The sequence below is a fragment of the Mercenaria mercenaria genome, chromosome 1, assembly GCF_021730395.1.
Source record: "Mercenaria mercenaria strain notata chromosome 1, MADL_Memer_1, whole genome shotgun sequence".
In the NCBI taxonomy this organism is placed as follows: Eukaryota; Metazoa; Mollusca; class Bivalvia; order Venerida; family Veneridae; genus Mercenaria; species Mercenaria mercenaria.
This window is the reverse complement of record NC_069361.1, coordinates 71,816,141-71,833,968: the sequence shown is the minus strand read 5'-3', so window position 1 is coordinate 71,833,968 and position 17,828 is coordinate 71,816,141. Positions and strand designations below refer to the sequence as shown.

The 17,828-nt window shown below is 36.1% G+C and overlaps 3 protein-coding genes across 7 annotated transcripts in view; 2 read left to right on the top strand and 1 right to left on the bottom strand.

The window, feature by feature from the left end:
* The window catches only part of LOC123565412 (cofilin/actin-depolymerizing factor homolog), a 307,889-nt gene that overhangs the window by 178,276 nt on the left and 111,785 nt on the right, over positions 1-17,828 (top strand). The gene's annotated exons all lie outside the window — the stretch shown is intronic.
* The window catches only part of LOC123534430 (uncharacterized), a 50,733-nt gene that overhangs the window by 19,203 nt on the left and 13,702 nt on the right, over positions 1-17,828 (bottom strand). For all 4 annotated transcript variants that reach the window (XR_008372282.1, XM_053550552.1, XM_045316680.2 and 1 more), the window contains one exon: positions 15,264-15,946. Coding sequence is in view for 3 of the 4 variants with exons in the window: in XM_053550552.1 (XP_053406527.1) it covers positions 15,264-15,946 (683 nt within the window). In the remaining variant the exon portion in view is untranslated. The remainder of the gene's footprint in view (positions 1-15,263; positions 15,947-17,828) is intronic.
* LOC123534449 (uncharacterized) lies at positions 1,882-14,209 on the top strand. Of its 2 annotated transcripts, none has more exons than XM_053550576.1 (2): positions 1,882-2,073; positions 6,751-14,209. In XM_053550576.1, the coding sequence occupies exon 2, from the start codon at positions 9,669-9,671 to the stop codon at positions 10,905-10,907; it is 1,239 nt and encodes a 412-aa protein (XP_053406551.1). In that variant the 5' UTR covers positions 1,882-2,073; positions 6,751-9,668; the 3' UTR covers positions 10,908-14,209. The 2 variants fall into 2 exon arrangements, with proteins under 2 accessions (XP_053406551.1, XP_045172644.2); XM_045316709.2 differs by having other exon boundaries at positions 1,882-2,341.

Genomic DNA, 17,828 nt, shown 5'->3' with positions numbered 1-17,828 from the left:
CTTTAAAAATTTGTAGACAAATCCTTACTACCATGTTAAATTTCGGCAAAGGTAGTCGGCACTGGTTTTTACGAAAACATTTTAACTATAATTTCAGCATAGAATTTTAAAGATGTTTTTACATAAATAAGTCAGAAATCGGAGTCTTTGTGTTTTCGTTTTTCGGCAAAGGCCGCTCTGATTTTATCAAATGTTACAAGTTTTATCAAACTTTATTCAATTTTAACAAATTTGAACAGTTTAAACTTTAATCTAGATAAAACTAATAGAAAAGGCCTTAAAAAATAACCTTATAAAGGACCCAATCAAGAATATTACAAAATAAACATTTAAAGTTAGGCCGGCATTCTTTTATATATGTGTTATGGAACTATGGTGGCATACAGCGCACTGTCCAGAACAACAGGAATATGAAAGAAGCCACCATAAGAAAATCCAGTTGTGATGATGTACAGTACAAAACCAGACGACGTCAGGAAGAAGGTAGATAAAGTACAACGAAATAGGTAATCAAAACACCGCGAAATTGAACCGTTACGAATACACACACACACACACACACACACACACACACACACACACACGCAAAAAGAAAAAAAAGAGGGAGAAAAAAAAACGCACGTAGTGCATTCATCATTTGATATTACAAACCTGAACACCGCTAGAAAATAAACATAGCTCGAATTCTATAGCAATTTTGATATGATAATAGCAGAAGGTCAAGCAAAAATATGTAGAAACAACCGATTTTTATTATAAAATTACCTGTAATTTTTCATACAGCGCGATCGTAAATAGCTATTTCGTTTTTATCGTTAATAAATGTGAAATACTACGGGCATAAAATTCAGACTTTCAGAAGGAATCAAACACAGAACTTAAAAAAATCTTTAATAACTAAAAAAACGGCAGCATTTTATAAACATAGAATAAACACTGCTGTCAAACAAAATTAATTTCTGTTAACTACATATAGCTACATTGCATTTGTCGAAAGAAGCGTTATATAAAACATTTTGTAACATCTATCTAACAGTTTAATAACGTGTTCAAAATTTGGAGCTTTAGTCAAGTTTAGTTTGACCGGAAAGTCACACTTATAACATTAAAAAACAAATAAATTATACCACCACCAATACGCAGACTTGTTCGAAAACTAACACCCGGGCTTTGAATCCAGTTTAGACTTAGGATAAAGTATAAAAGCTTGCTAACATTAATAATTCAACGCTCTGATTGAAGCTTGAACCTACATCGGTGTGTGACAATTGAATCGAAGTCAGGCATGTCATTTTTCGCAGTCTTGAAAAGATGACGTTAGTGGTCTTGTTGAAAAATATCAGGGACATAAATAGATACACTTTTCCTGAAGATATACAGCAGAGATATTGAGAATAAAAACACCCTTGGAAATATCTGTTAAAATTTTACAACAGTCCGTTAAAAATGTGGGGTGGCGCATTCTACCATAAACGAGAAAACTATAATACCCTTATTACGTATATATTTGTTTTCGATTTTATGTAAGGCATCAGTGACTGATTCTTGCAACGTAGTGCCACATACGTACGTATATATATATAGGGGTTTTATGAGCACTGTGAATACTTTAAGTTATTTTCGTGTGAATGAGATGAACCTCTGTTTACATTGGTGGCAAGGCGGGAGAAATTCGTCTGATAAAAGATTTTTTTTCGTGACAAGTAAAATAGGAAATAGATAACTATAAATGCATGTGGTCATTCTGAACAGAATTATAAGAGACTATATCTAAAAGCCATATCTGTACTTTCTATAAAGAGAAGCTATGTCCAGGCATAGCGTATTTTATGACGGCATATGGGAGGGATGGATACCGGATATCAGAATTTAGTTAGTAGCTGTCAATCATCAAACCGGATTAAACCAGTTCTAATCAGCTTTTTTCGCGTGGGCGCTCAGTAAACAAAGAAAACAATCCGACTTTCATGGATTTTTGTGGATTTTCACTATATACAATCTGAATAAACTTAAATTTATTGGTGCAAAAGGCAAAATAGATTACGTTTGACATAAACAGGAGGATTTTGAAAGGTTGGAACAATTTTACATTGGATAAACATATAAATTAACTATCGACAACAATTTTTTTTTCTTTGTTCCGCTTGTTGCGTGAATGTTACAGAGCACAGAATGGCATATTCACGTACTCGTGTGGCTATTATTGGTCATGGCTTTATTTGTCGCATTGACGACTGCTTTCACCGTTCAGTTTTTCCTGCTAACTACGATCTGGAGGAGTGCTTAGTTTTCCATAAGGGTCTAGGTGGTCTCACAGCCTGTGAAAATTACACAGATCTTGGTACGTACACATTAACATTCAAGGAGAAATTCAATAGTTTTCTAAAGCAACACAATCCTAGCGTTGTTATTCTAAAGCTCGGAGAGAATGATTTGGACTCGAACATCGAACTTTTAGTCGTATACTCAACATCACTAATCTCGCGTCATCACTAATCTCGCGGTATTTGAGTTGCGCCACCTAGCCGGTGTTTACATCTGTCAAAGTTGACCCAGATTTTTTGTTTCGCAAGAAAACCGATAGTTACACAGATATGAGTGGAATCTTGGTGAGTTACTTAACAATTTAACCTAAAAAGATGTTTTCTGCCAAAACATTACAAAAGTTCATACAAAACTGCACCTGTTACTCCATAAATCCAAGTTATACTAAGTTCGTCTGTTACGCCCACAGGTGTAGTAGCACTAAATTTTATGTAAATTATACTAGACTGTGTCCGTAGGTATAAAACAACTAAATTTTTTCCATCTATTCATGATATGAAATGGTCAAGGAATAGCTCTTTTTTTTCTTACAGAAGCTTAAAGTTGGTAGACAGAAGCCATACGACAGGGACGATTTAAAGAGGGCTTATCAAGCTACATTATCTGATGTTTCTGTATATCATGCCTCCAGGGTTTATAAGGTGCCCGAGTCCACACTGAGAGACAGAACTAGGAATAATGTATCAGTAGATTGTACACTTGGTGCAGCAAGATTATTTTCTGATGCTGAAGAGAAAATGTTAGTGGACCATATAGTGCATATGTCCAAGATTGGTTATGGATACTGCATAACTGATTTGCAGAATGTAGCAGCAGATTATGCTCGTTCAATTGGGAAGTCAGTAAGGGCAAAGGCAGGCCTGAGTCAAGGATGGGTGTACTCTTTTCTGTCACGATGGGATGAGCTTAAAGTCGTAAAGCCACAAAAGCTATCCCTTAACAGGGCTAAAGCTGCATCTGATGAAACAATACAAGCATACTTCTCAGAATTAGAGACTATTCTTCTTGACAATAATCTAATGAATTCTCCAGAGAGAATTTACAATGTTGATGAATCAGGGTTCTCTACAGAGCACACACCGCCTACAATTATTTGTGGTACAGATATAAAACCACAGTCTATCACCTCTGAACGGTCAAAGACTGTGGTAGTTATAGGTGCTGCCAATGCGGTCGGCAACCATGTGCCGCCATTTTACATATTTCCAGGTAAGAGGTGGTATGATAGTCTGTTACAGGGTGCTGCTCCGGGATCTGATGCAGGAATGTCTGAGAGTGGATTTGTAAACAGGGAGTTATTTGAAACTTACCTCACTGGACACCTTGCAAAGCATGCAGGACTCTCTAGGGGTCAGGACTTGCCTAAAACTCTCATATTATATGATGGGCACAAGTCCCATTTTTCACTTACACTAACAAACTGGGCAAAAGATCACAATGTATTATTATTTGTGCTACCCCCTCATTCGAGCCACATCACACAACCTCTTGATGTAGGCATATTTGGGCCAATGAAATCTTACTATTACCGTGAATGCAAGCCGTATATGCACTCAAACCCAGGGGTAAATATTACTAGGTATGAGGTTGCTCAGCTAACTGCAAAGCCCTATGCACGAGCTTTCTCTCCTAAGAATATTACCAGTGCCTTTAGCAAAGCAGGCATATATCCATTCTGCAAACAGGTTGTTACACCAGCCCAGACTGCGCCTGCAACCATATACCCTATTGCAGAAGACCCAACTTGTCTCCAAGACAAGCATGAAATGGTAAATACACCTGAACAAAACCCTGTTGCTCAAAACTCAAAAGAAAACAGTGATACTCATACAATACAGGAAGTAAACCTTGACCTAGCAGACAAATTCCTAGCAAGCAGAACAATTAACAAAGCAGTCCAAAGACCTAAAAAGAAATTTTCCCCACCTTTCAAAGTTCAGGGCAATCTATTGTCCTCTACAAATTTGGAGACCCTTACTGAGATAGAAAAAAGGTCAAATGCTAAATTGGAAAAGGAACAATCTATAAAAGGTAACAGAAAGCAAAAGAAACCCATCCCTAGTAAAAAAGTTCAGCTTTCCCCAAAACCATCCACCTCTGGTACTTCAGGAAAAACAAGTAGTCCAATTAATTTGGACACTGCAGGGTCCTCAAGTGATGAGTCAGAGGATGAGGAACCGTGTTGTGTATGTGGGAAAACTTTCCCACCACAGTTAAGGGGTTATCCTGGCCTAATTATTTTGAAATGGGGCCAATGTGATCATTGTGGACACTGGGTTCATTTGACTCACTGCAGTGAGGTCAGAGTGCTAAGAAGGGGTAGCACATTCTATTGTGAACATTGTACTGAAGAGTAATTTGTTATCAGGAACAAACTACAAATGCTGGTTATTTGTTGTTATAAAACTGTTATTTCATTTTACATTGTTTGACAAAGTGAACATACAATAATGCAGCTTTTGCACCAGAAAATTTATCATACTGTAACCTTCCTTAAAAAATATTGAATTGTAATCCAGTCTACCGTGAGTTTAATGATGACGTAATATTGACAAAGATGGTGGCACACTGTATATTTGTTGCCATATATAAAATTGTTTTAATGACATTGTTGTTATTTTTACATGTCATCAGATGGAAAACAAGTAAAATTTATTGAAACAAACAAAGATTAGTCTGGTAAGTGTTTTATTTGATTATAGTACTATTCAAACTATTAAGTACCGCGAGTCATCAGATGAACGGTATAGCATGTACATTAGAAGAAATCGGTTTAATGCTCGTAAAGGACTATCACGTCAACAAAGCCGTAATATGTGAACTATTCACTCGAGCTAGACCAAGATCTGTAACAGTTCAACAGTACGAAGAAAAGAGGGTACAAGCAAATCACATTTTAACAACACTGCTAGACATCCAAGATCATGTACGCTTCTGGAGACACATGCAGATATTCGGAGCTCAATCTCCAATTTTCGGTGAGGATGGTGTCCACCTTGGCCTGTTTGGACAACGGCGCTTCTACAGATCGCTAAGGCATGCTATAATGAAGCGGTTAGACAGGGGCATTAGCTATGATTAGAGGAGTATATTTTAATTAACGATCCAATTTTTCACATAATTCTACATCCATGCATATAGAAGTTTATACAATTACGCAATATATGTATGCTCATTTCGGTGTGTTGGCGAATACTTCATTTTTATGCAATTTATTTGAAAATATATACATGTAAGGATTAATTTCCTCATATTTGGAGTTAGATCTATTCATGATAAAATAATAACCATTCAGCTGAAAAATATTGGTATGATTACTCTTTGGTACTAACCACACAATATTATTGTGTTAAAAAAAAAAAATACTACTTTGATAGTTTGTGGTTTTTAACTTTATATTTATGCAAATTTCATTTGCCAAGATATTGGGAATAGTGTATATACCACTTTCTGCAAACCCTGGAGCTATATTGCGACCACATCTTTTAGTTTGTGCAGTGGTTTAATTTGTATTTACTTAGGTCACTATGAACATTTGCAATCACCACTTTCTGCGAGCCTTCCGGCTTTATCGCAGCCACATTTATGGTTTGTGGAGTGGCTTTAAATTCTATTTGCCAAGTTTTTATGAGTATTTGTGCTTACCACTTTCTGCGAGCCTAAAGGCTTTATCGCAGCCACAATTATGAAATGTGGAGTGGCTTCAAAGTTTAATTTAATAAAGTAACAATTTTCTGCGAGCCTTATGGCTTTATCGCAGCCACTGACGATGATGAATGTATCATTATTTGTTGCTCTGATTATGAGAATCTTTAAACTAACCACTTTCTGTGAGCCTTAGGCTTTATCACAGCTGCTTAAGCTGTAAGTGGAGTGGATTAATACCTAACCAATATATTGTTATGTTTCGGCTACCACTTGTTGAGTCATCCTGAATATGTAACTGCACATTACACTGACTAATGCCTTTAATGTAAATTTTATTTTATGCAAATCATATGGCTTATAGCGCCTACAGTAAATGATCTCTCAGATATCTTACTTTAATGTGCAGAAACAACATAATGGATTCTTGATATTTTATTATGCTTGAATCTCGTTTTGGAGCAGTCACATGCACGGTGAAAAAGCAAAGAATCATCAAAAATACTACACATGAAGCATATTTTCCGCATTTAACTATACTTATTGCATACAGGAAAATATTCCAGAGATTAACAGAGATATAAAATAGCTATTTTAGTTAGGGGCCCAGACTGTCAAAAATAATTGTTTTAATTTAGATATAAGGGATTTTCTCCAAAAATAAAGTAGTCCAGCCCAAAATCTAGTGGACTTGGGCTACTGGGTCCCTGCTAATTGATATACCTGACTATGAAACTAGCAATAAGGAACAATACTAATGCATGTATGCTATAATTTCAGCAATGTCGACGAGGAAGCGTGGAAAATCCTCAGCCAAATCAGTACTACTAAAACGCCAAAAAGTGGCAACTCCGTCAACATCAAATACAATTAACGATAACTCTGTGCAAAATAATACAATACGTTTTGGAGAGCACACACAGCAGCTACAATCCAACGAAACACGCCCAGACCAGACCGACATAATAGTAAATAGAATAACTGAAAAACTCGATGAAATAGTGGAAAAGAAAGTAAACGCTATCTTGAAGGCAAACAGAAACGAGAGACCTGGATCAAGCCAAGCTGGACAGAATGTAACTGGACACGAAGCACATAATCTGGGAGAGCCAGAGGCGCAACATACAGGAAACACCTCAGGTACTGGTCTGTCTGGGTATCTAAATGCCACGTCACTCCAAACTTCGCCCACCATACCCTTATTTTCTACTGTCCCATTGAGAATTAAAGAAACAAGATGGCCCTAGGTCGCTCACCTAAGAAACAAACTATAACAGTGTAAACATGTTTAACCTACTGATTTCATGAAAACAAATATTTTGGTCAATTTTCATTAAGATTGGACTAAAGATATGGTCTCTTGAGTTTAAACAAGTATTTTCTTAGATATGACCTAGTTTTTGATCTCAGATGACCCATTTTCGAACTCGACCTCGATTTCATCAAAGCAATCATTCTGACCAATATTCATGAAGATCAATTGAAAAATACAGCCTCTATCGCATACACAAGTTTTTTTCCTTGATTTGACCTAGTGACCTAGTTTTTGACCCCAGATGACCCATTTTCGAACTCGGCCTAGAATTTATTAAAGTTATCATTTTGACTTAATTTCAGGAAGATTTATGGAAAAATACAGCCTCTACTGCATATACAAGCTTTTCCTTTGATTTGATCTAGTGACCTACTTTTTGACCCCAGATGACTCATATTCGAACTTGACCTAGATTTCATCAAGGCAATCATCCTGACCAAAATTCATGAAGATTAATTAAAAATACAGCATCTATCGCATACACAAGGTTTTTCCTTGATTTGACCTAGTGACCTAGTTTCTGACCCAGTTGACCCTTTTTCGAACTTCATTTGATTCCAGATGACCCATTTTCGAACTCAGCCTAGATTTCATCAAGGCAATCATTCTGACCAAGTTTCATGAAGATCAGTTGAAAAATACAGCCTCTATCGCATACACAAGCTAAATGTTGACAGACAGACGACAGACGACGGACGCCGGACATCGAGCGATCAGAAAAACTAACCTGAGCATTGCTCAGGTGAGCTAAAAATCTGGGCAGAAGAATATGTTGATTTTTCCACTGTTTTTTTTCGAAAAACCAACTTGAAGATGAATCACTCCATTTTTCAATATCACGTAAAGGAATTACAACAGTTGCACCCTCCTCAACCAAATTCATTAATATTGAGCAATGGACAGATTTATCTGCAATATTTTCATCTGTCTACAGGCAAAGTTATCCAGAAGCTGCAGAGCAGCTGGCCCAGTAGGGTAATTGGCATTTTTATGATTGCCAGTTTCGCCAGCTACGTCAGCATCATCCCTTTCCATGGGACGCTATCCACCACGAGCAATATATTAAAGCACTAAGCCAAAAACAGCCCTTTCGGACCGATGGCCCAAAGTCGGACCAGTCCAAAAATACATGTAATAGATACAATAAGGGGCACAACTGCTATGGGTGTACATACATCCACAAATGCAGGGGATGCTATGGGACCCACCCATATTTCAGATGCTGGAAACGCTCAACAGAACCAAATCAAGCCAAGGTTAATCCAGTTGCAAGTCCAACCGCCCCACCAAGGTCAAACCCCACCAACAGAGTTAACAACAAATAGGTTTCCCACCCCAGTTAAGTGGCAGGAATTAGGCAAAATGTTGTAACTTTATGACAAAGACATGGAAGAATACCTTCTCGATGGTTTACGGTCAGGTTTCAAACTGCAATTTCAAGGTTCCCGGGATAGCACAGACAGCCCAAATCTCAAGTCTGCCCGAGATCATTCCACAATAGTGGATGAAAATATACAAAAAGAGGTACAATTAGGTCGCATTTCTGGCCCATTTCAAATGAAGCCTTTTCAACATTTTAAAATTTCACCAATAGGAGTAGTGCCTAAAAAGAACCTAATCAGTTCCGAATGATTCATCACTTGTCTTATCCTCGCAATAAGGTTACATCTGTCAATGACCAAATCCCCTCGGCATTTACAGAGGTATCCTATGACACGGTAGAAGATGCTATTTCAAAATTAAAATTCTTGGGTAAAGATGCATTTATGGCGAAAACTGATATCAGCTCAGCTTTCCGCATTATTCCGATTCGGCCGACGGATTACTGCTTGTTAGGTTTTAGATGGAATGAACAGTATTATTATGATAGATGTCTTTCGATGGGAGCTTCTTCAAGTTGTAAGATTTTTGAAACATTTAGTACAGCCCTGAAATGGATAGCCCAGAACAAATTTGGCATACGCTATATTGTCAAAATCCTTGATGATTTCCTATTCCTAGCACCAACAGTTCATGAAGCAAAACTGGCTCTTTAATCTTTCTGTCACATGTGCTCAATCATAGGTGTACCCTTAAATGCTGATAAAACTTTTTATCCCTCACAAATTATGACTTTTTGGGAATAAAACTAGATTCTGTTCGTATGGAAGCCCGTCTTCCACAAGAAAAAATTGGCAAGGCCATTTGCATCTTAGAAGAATTACAATCTAAACAAACTTGTCAGCTCCGTACGCTTCTTTCAATCATAGGCCTGCTCAATTTCGCATGCGCTGTCGTCACTCCTGGTAGAGCTTTTCTTCGACGTCTTATAAACTTGACGTTAGGCGTCAAAAAGTTACATTACAAGGTTTAACTCCGTGCATCAGCGAAAAATGATATTGCAATGTGGCTTGAATTTTTGGAACACTTTAACGGTACATCATTTTTCATTAATGAAAAACATCTCAGTAGTGACAGTCTTTGTCTTTATACAGATGCCTCTGGCTCTAAAGGTTTTGGGGCAATATATAAACGTGACTGGTTCTTTGGGGCCTTTCCTGAATCTTGGCATAAGGCCAACATCACTTTCTTAGAGCTGTATCCAATAGTCATTGCAGTAATTTTATGGGGACATCTCTGGAAAAACCACACATTAGTTTTTAACACAGATAACGAAGCATTGGTGTCCGTTATCAGTAAGCAAACATCAAAAGAAAACAATGTCATGTTCCTTATTAGGAAGTTGGTGCTTTGTTGCCTAAAACAAAACATCATATTTTTAGCCCGTCACATTAGGAGCAAAGATGATAGCTTAGCTGATGCGCTTTCTCGATTTCAGATCGATCGGTTCAAAGAGCTAGCGCCACACTGCAAGCAAACACCGACAACATTAGATCCCAGCCTTCAGCCGGAGATATTTTGCAAGGGGTTGAAATCTGTTAATGCATCACTGGCCCCTTCTACAGTTGAAACCTACAAACGAGGCTGGAAACATTTTGACACCTTTTGTTGCTCCTACCTCGGTGAGGCCATGTCTTTGCCAGTCTCAGTATCAATATTGGCCTTATTAGTTGCTTATCTTCACCAAAAAAGAATGTCTGCAAAGTCAATTCTAACCTACTTGTCAAGCATTAGTTATGTGCACAAACTGTCAAACATGACAGATCCTACCAATCATTTTCTTATTTCTACTCTTATCAGGGGCGCTCAGCGCTTAGCCCCATCCTATGATCTGCGCTTACCGATTACAGTTTGCCTCTTAGACAAGTTGATATCTGCGCTGTCATACACATGCGAGTCTTATTATTACAAAACACTTCTCTCTGCCATGTTCTTGTTTGCTTTTAACGCATTTTCACGCTGCAGCGAGATAACATTTTCAAAACCATCAACTGAGCAGTTCATCTTCCAATTCGCTGATATATCTTTTCATGATGAAACTACCAATGATACGTCAGTCACTGTTACATACCGTTTCTTTAAACACAACTATGGTAAGCCTCACAACCTTACGTTCTCACACGGGCATACGAAAGTATCCGTAATCCAAGCGTTAAAGAACTATATTGCCATTCGCATCTGCAGAGCTTGTCCTCTTTTTTTCCCTACCTTCAGGCGCACCTGTTCCAAGGAAAATGTTTGATAAACAGCTGTCGACGACCTTAACGTTTTGTGGGTTAGACAGTAATAGGTACAAGTCTCACAGTTTTAGAATAGGAAAAAGCATCTGACTGTGCACGAAGGGGCTATTCGGATGCTAAAATTAGGTTATTAGGCAGATGGAACAGTAATACCTTTCAAAATACATTCGTAATACAGACTTTTAGCATATAACAACATCTTACCGGTGCATTGCTTGGGCTAGCCTGGATAAGACTGCTCTTGCTTTTAAGGCCCAACTTGTCCTCTAAACCAGAACTTGCTACATGCTTGGGCTTGGTAGTTAAGTTTATTTTTTTATAAATCTCATACCCAGACAGCCAGTTACCATACATGTTCAATGTATTATATTTGAAATACAGTACAGTTTTCGTGATGTGTACAATTATAGATGACTTTACAGGACTATTATGTTTTTTATGCTTTCTTAATCTTGTAAGAACGTGTATATATTATTTCTTTGCATAAGTGTATGTATATATATTTTGCTACCTGCTTGGGCTGGTAGACAAGCAATACATGTATTTTCTTAATATCAGTCAACATCTATGATTATTTTGTTAATTTGGTGCTTTAAGCGATAACTGAATGTAAATATGAAATCCAACATAATGATGGCTTCCTGCTTGGGTTGGTTGCTAAATAATGGATATACATGTGTCTCTTTTTTACACCATCTTTTATCTAAGATAATATTTTCTACAATTCAGGCATAATAAATTAAGTAATAGGATGGAAATTTTGTCGATTTAGATCTATCAACACTAAATATATATTGATGTTGAAATCCATACTACTTAATGATGTTTAGTTTAAGTTAGCAACATAATTTTGCTAATTATATTCATTTTTAGCTCGACTATTCGAAGAATAAGTAGAGCTATCCTACTCACCACGGCGTCGGCGTCGGCGTCGGCGTCACACCTTGGTTAAGTTTTTCGTACCAGTCCACATTTTGACAAAGTCTTTTGAGATAAAGCTTTGAAACTTTCAACACTTGTTTACCATCACCATGGCCAGTTATAGGCAAGAGTACATAACTCCATCAAGGATTTTGGCTGAATTATGGCCCCTTTTGACTTAGAAATCATGGTTAAGTTTTTCGTGCCAGTTCATATTTTGACAAAGTCTTTTAAGATAAAGTTTTGAAACTTTCAACACTTGTTTACCATCACCATGGCCAGTTATAGGCAAGAGTACATAACTCCATCAAGGATTTTGGCTGAATTATGGCCCCTTTTGACTTAGAAATCATGGTTAAGTTTTTCGTACCAGTTCATATTTTGACAAAGTCTTTTAAGATAAAGCTTTGAAACTTTCAACACTTGTTTACCATCACCATGGCCAGTTATAGGGCAAGAGTACATAACTCCATCAGGGATTTTGGCTGAAGTATGGCCCCTTTCGACTTAGAAATCTTGGTTAAGTTTTTCGTACCAGTTCATAATTTAGACAAAGTCTTTTGAGATAAAGCTTTGAAACTTTCAACCCTTGTTTACCATCACCATGTGCAGTTATAGGGAAGAGCACATAACTCCATCAAGGATTTTGGCTGAATTATGGCCCTTTTTGACTTAGAAATCTGGGTTAATATTTCATACCAGTTCATATTTTGACAAAGTCTTTTTAGATAAAGCTTTGAAACTTTCAACACCTGTTTACCATCACCATGTCCAGCTATAGGCAAGAGTACATAACTCCATCAAGGATTTTGGCTGAATTATGGCCCCTTTTGACTTAGAAATATTGGTTAAGTTTTTCGTACCAGTTCATATTTTTTGTAAAGTGTTTGACATATGGCTTTGAAACTTTTATCACTTGTTTAGTATAATAGTCTCTATCTGTAGGAAGGAGAACATATTAACTCTGTCATCTATTTTGGCTGAATTATGGCCCTATTTGGACTTTGAAATTGGTTCTGTTTCCATACAAGTCCATGTTTTGTCAAAACTATTTGACATATGGCTTTTAAACTTTGAACACTTGCTTATCATTATGATTTACATCTGTAGGCAAGAGTACCTAACTATTTTGACTGAACAATGGCCCTTTTTGGACTTTGAAATTGGCTCATATATTGCCATTTAGTGCAAGACTTAACGAAATCAAAGTAATACAGGAACATTGTTTGTCTAATCTATTTTTTCTTTTGTCTGAATATCCGTGGAAATATTTTGACCCCATTCTTCAATCAATTCTTCGAATAGTCGAGCGCGCTGTCATCAGAGAGCTCTTGTTCTTAATAGTTGTTTGCATTTTAGCCTGCTATATAAATGTTGATTTATTTCTTTTTTTTCATACAGTTAATCGATGCAATTTTCTTTCCTCATTGCTACATGCTTGGGCTTGGCAGCCAAAGGGATTTAGCTATAAAGTTTCAGATATAGATACTACATTAACACATATATACTATATATGTAGTCCGCTAACATGGAAATGACTATTAAGCTATAATGTTACACGGCGTTGTGCTTCAGAAGTCCATTAAGGGCATATATAAGAATATATAGACGTGTACGTAATTCAAGTTGTGCCTTCGCCTAAAATATTAATGGACAATATTTGGCTTTAATCGTTAATAACGTTACTTTGGAAAAGAATATAGATCTTGTATGTTTACAAGTCTGTCTGAGTTACTTTATGTTGTATGTGCTTTTCAGTATGCAATTTTAGTAAATAACTATTTCATACTGGATAGACATTTTTCCCCAGGATTTATGAGTTATCCCAGGTTTTAATTTCAAGATTGTTAACTTTAACCATTTCAGAGATTATAAAACACTATATCCTCTTTCCGGTTGTAAAACACTATATCCTCTTTCCAGTAGCGTCATACTTTTTCTGTGGCGGAGGAAGGCCTTTTATTAAAAGTCCTACCTTTTGGCCATTTCTAAAGAAACCGCCACTGTTTGTTAGATTCTGACTATTTGATCTTTTACCTATATTGTTTTGATAATTTTGTAATTCTGCAATTTATAAATCGTAACTTTTTACTTTATCCACAAGGTCATTTATATGACCATTAATCACAACATGTATCTCATGTCTTGCTTTCTCCCATAAGGGTCATAAAGAGAAGCTATGTCCAGGCATAGCGCATTTTATGACGGCATATGGGAGGGACGGATACCGGATATCAGAATTTAGTTAGTAGCTGTCAATCATCAAACCGGATTAAACCAGTTCTGTTCAGCCTTTTTTCGCGTGGGCGCTCAGTAAACAAAGAAAACAATTCGACTTTCCCACCTCCGTCCCCTACACCACTCTTTGAATACGCTTTTACTCATTGTTTTAAGGTGACTATATCCGAATTGCAAGTTGCTTTGTAATTTTCATACATCTTTTATACGTCTAGTCAAGTAATAATACACTTCGCACTATTTATCAGGAAATCGCATGCGTCTTATGTCGTTAATCTCGAACACTTGTATCTGATAATGTTTCATATAACTATACTTTCATACATTTTCTATTTCTAGTCAACTTTAATGCTGTTGTTCAATTTCTAAAGAAACTGCAGATTACAGATTCTGATTTTTTTTTATCTTTTTACTACTAGTATTATAATTGTTTTTTGTTTGATAATTTTACACTTTTACATGCATTACAATTTGTATGTATAGTCAACGTTATTTTTTTGCCATTTCTAAAGAAACCGCCACTGATGAGATAAAATATTTCGAACCTGGCATTAGGACGCATAAAGACAAATTTTTTCAACGTAAATGAATAAATCTCTATGTGTTACAGAAATATCACACATAAATATCTTGTTATGATAGGAAAAAGTGCTCCCTGTGTGGACGTCTCAATGTGCCTACACCCATCCACCTGTCGAAAATCATTGTGTTAAACTTTCGTTAACAGTTGCATGTCCAACATATAGATGATCTCGCCTACCTCGGCCTTGTGAAATTATTTTAAAAGAAGCTATCCAGCAAGCCTGCGATAATTTCTGGTTCTTTCCAGTGTGTTTCTCTACTACAAACAGATGATCTCCGAAGTTTTACTTAAATTTAGCTAACCGTTAAAAAAGACCCCATTACTGATCAAAATTTAACGACCGATCAGGTCTCAACGACTTTTTGATCAAAATTTAATGTTGAAATGTTGGCAGGGTCAATTCTCAACGTTGAAAAATGACCCATGGGGTCAATTTTCAACGGAGTCAAAATTTAATGTTACACCGGCGCCAGGATGAGTACAACAGCTCTCACTATTCTTCGAGTAGTCGAATTTAAACAGAAAAAAGTATACATTTTATACCCAAACAAAGTTATAACAAAACACTTGATTACCAACACACTGACAACTAAGAAAATATACAATAAAAAGTTACCCTCATTTGAATATTTATAGCTGTCCCGCTGCACTGTCCCGGTGTTGTTGACCTGTCCTCTAAGTGCACTAATAGTAACTGCTAAAATAAATGGCATCACTACTACGAGAAGACATATGAAATATCGAGAATAAATGTTTAATTTCTCATTGATTTGTTTGACATCATCGTCTATTGTTTTCATTTTTCTTTCTAGCCTGTTGCTTTGGATCAACAACATCTTTTCTATTCTGTCAGTCGCTTCTTTCACTTCTTTAGTTGTAATTCCATGTTGTTCGAGCTCTTGTAGCGTTTGTACTAACTGATTATACATATATATCTCAGCTTTAACGTCTGGAACATTCAGGGTGTTAAAAATAGTGATAAACATGTTTGTCTTGTCCCCATCTGTAATTCGTTGCGTATCAGTATGATTGTGAACATTTCGCAGTTGTCTTATGGGTTTAATGTCATTCACAATAGAACCAGGAAACTCAGTACAGTTACTCCAGATGTTGACAGCTGTTGACAGGTCCTTAAGATGAATGTTACCCGCATTCCAGGTCAAAGGCATAAACACTTCTGCGATATTTACAGCATTCAGTGGCCAGTTCCAACTTTCCATTTTCCACCAGTTAATCTTTCTAGGATTCTTTAGGAAAGATTCGAGTTCTTTTTTCCATGCAGAACATGTTGGACACCATCTATGAATTGTATAAAGGGTAGAAATGAAATATAAATTGCTTAAATAGAATTATTATTAAATATGTGGATACAGCCTAAACAGATTTATCTGAAGGGCTACCTACTAATTTGAAACACAGCAGGATTCAGGACTGCACAAACTCGAAAGTCTTACAGGGGACAAAAATAATACGACAGTTTCTCAAAATAAGATAACCATTTTTCTTCAGGTTAAAAAAGTAAAACACATGTGATACTGCAGTTAATGAAAGAAATGACGTTCTGTTAAAACTATATTTAGTGTTCAAGGTATAACCCACCTAATGGTGAATATTTCAAATATTTAAAACAATGTTACAGCAATATACTGTATCCCTTGGGAGACTTGTATGCAAAATTTGAACAACATTTATCGTACCGTTTTTATAAATTTTGTATTTCCTCAAGCTCAAGCAGAGACAAATTTCAAAGTGATGGCCAAACGTTTGCAGATAATTTATTTTACTAGTAATTTTGACAAAAGAAACATCAAACCATTGGTAAACAATTATAAAACACAAAATAAAACTGAATATCAGTTTTCAAGGGTGCCTCAAATAAAAGGATTTATTCAGACAGAATTCTAACTCCAACATTGAAAAATTAAGTTCGAGTCCTGTGGGACTGTTTTAAAGTTTGATCACTTCATTCAAAAATAACCTTGGGGCAGAAGTAAAACCCACCTACATTTCTTCCACAATATGTAATCCACAGAGTAAAGGCCAAACAGGGAACTTTTAAAGCATGTAACTCAGTATTTTTAAATATGTTTAACTCTACCCCCTACTGTTTCAGAGGTAAATTCACTTTGAACAGGAAGAAATCACTCATCGAATGAAAAAAATCACTTCTGTACAATAAATCAATAATAAGTCTTAAAGAAAGGTGAAAACTTACAAAGAGAGGAATATACCGGTAAGGGGAAAAACTGTGTAAAGTATATGTTTATTGTAGGAATTGAATACTCTTCAAAAGGAGGTACACTATTACATGGGTAATACATTAAAGGTGGTTAATCATATTTTGTTTAACCAATGAATTTGTTTAAAACTTTGAAAAATAATCATTTACACTTTTGTGTGTTCACTGAGTTCCTAATGCATGATAGATTCTCACTGGAGGTGTTTTTAAAACGTTTATTTTCATTACCTGGTTGCCCAACCAAGAAAGCGTTATGTAGCATATGTATAAATTTACTTAACAATTTTACCTAAGTAATAATACAAATATAAACATTATTGTATTAAATTTGTCAAAAATTTGAATTGACAAGTGTATATTTTGCCAAAATTCATTAGAAATGGAAGTTTATAAAATTATTACTACCTCTATTTGCTTATCTCGGATGCACAGCCAAGACAAATTAAAAATAGATGAATTCTGAAGCTACATGCTGTTTTGTATCTCAATATTTATAAAATGCAAATATTTAAATAGAAATTATATTGAAATCTAAAGAAACGATTTAATCTCTAAGTACTTTTATAATAAAGGGGGTAATTACAAAATTTCGCAAAAGGTAATAAAATGTACATTTCTAGCAGGGATAACTCTACGAGGTATGTGTTGTATTGGATCATTTTGTTCTTTAAAGACACTGATTCTGGTATGCCTGGTATGTGGCCTATGGGAATGATAAGGTCTGCGTATTGGTGGTAATGGCCAATACACAAGCCTGGACCATTGATAGACTTGCTTCTGTTTATCATAATAAGCTACTGTATAGCTACCGTGCAGTAAATAAATTGCAGGTGATATTTCTCACCTTTATAGCAAATCAGTTCTCACCTTTATAACGAGTTTAGAAAGCTTGATTGAAATAGGGCTAAATAAACAATGTGATAAGATACAGCAGTGTTTTTA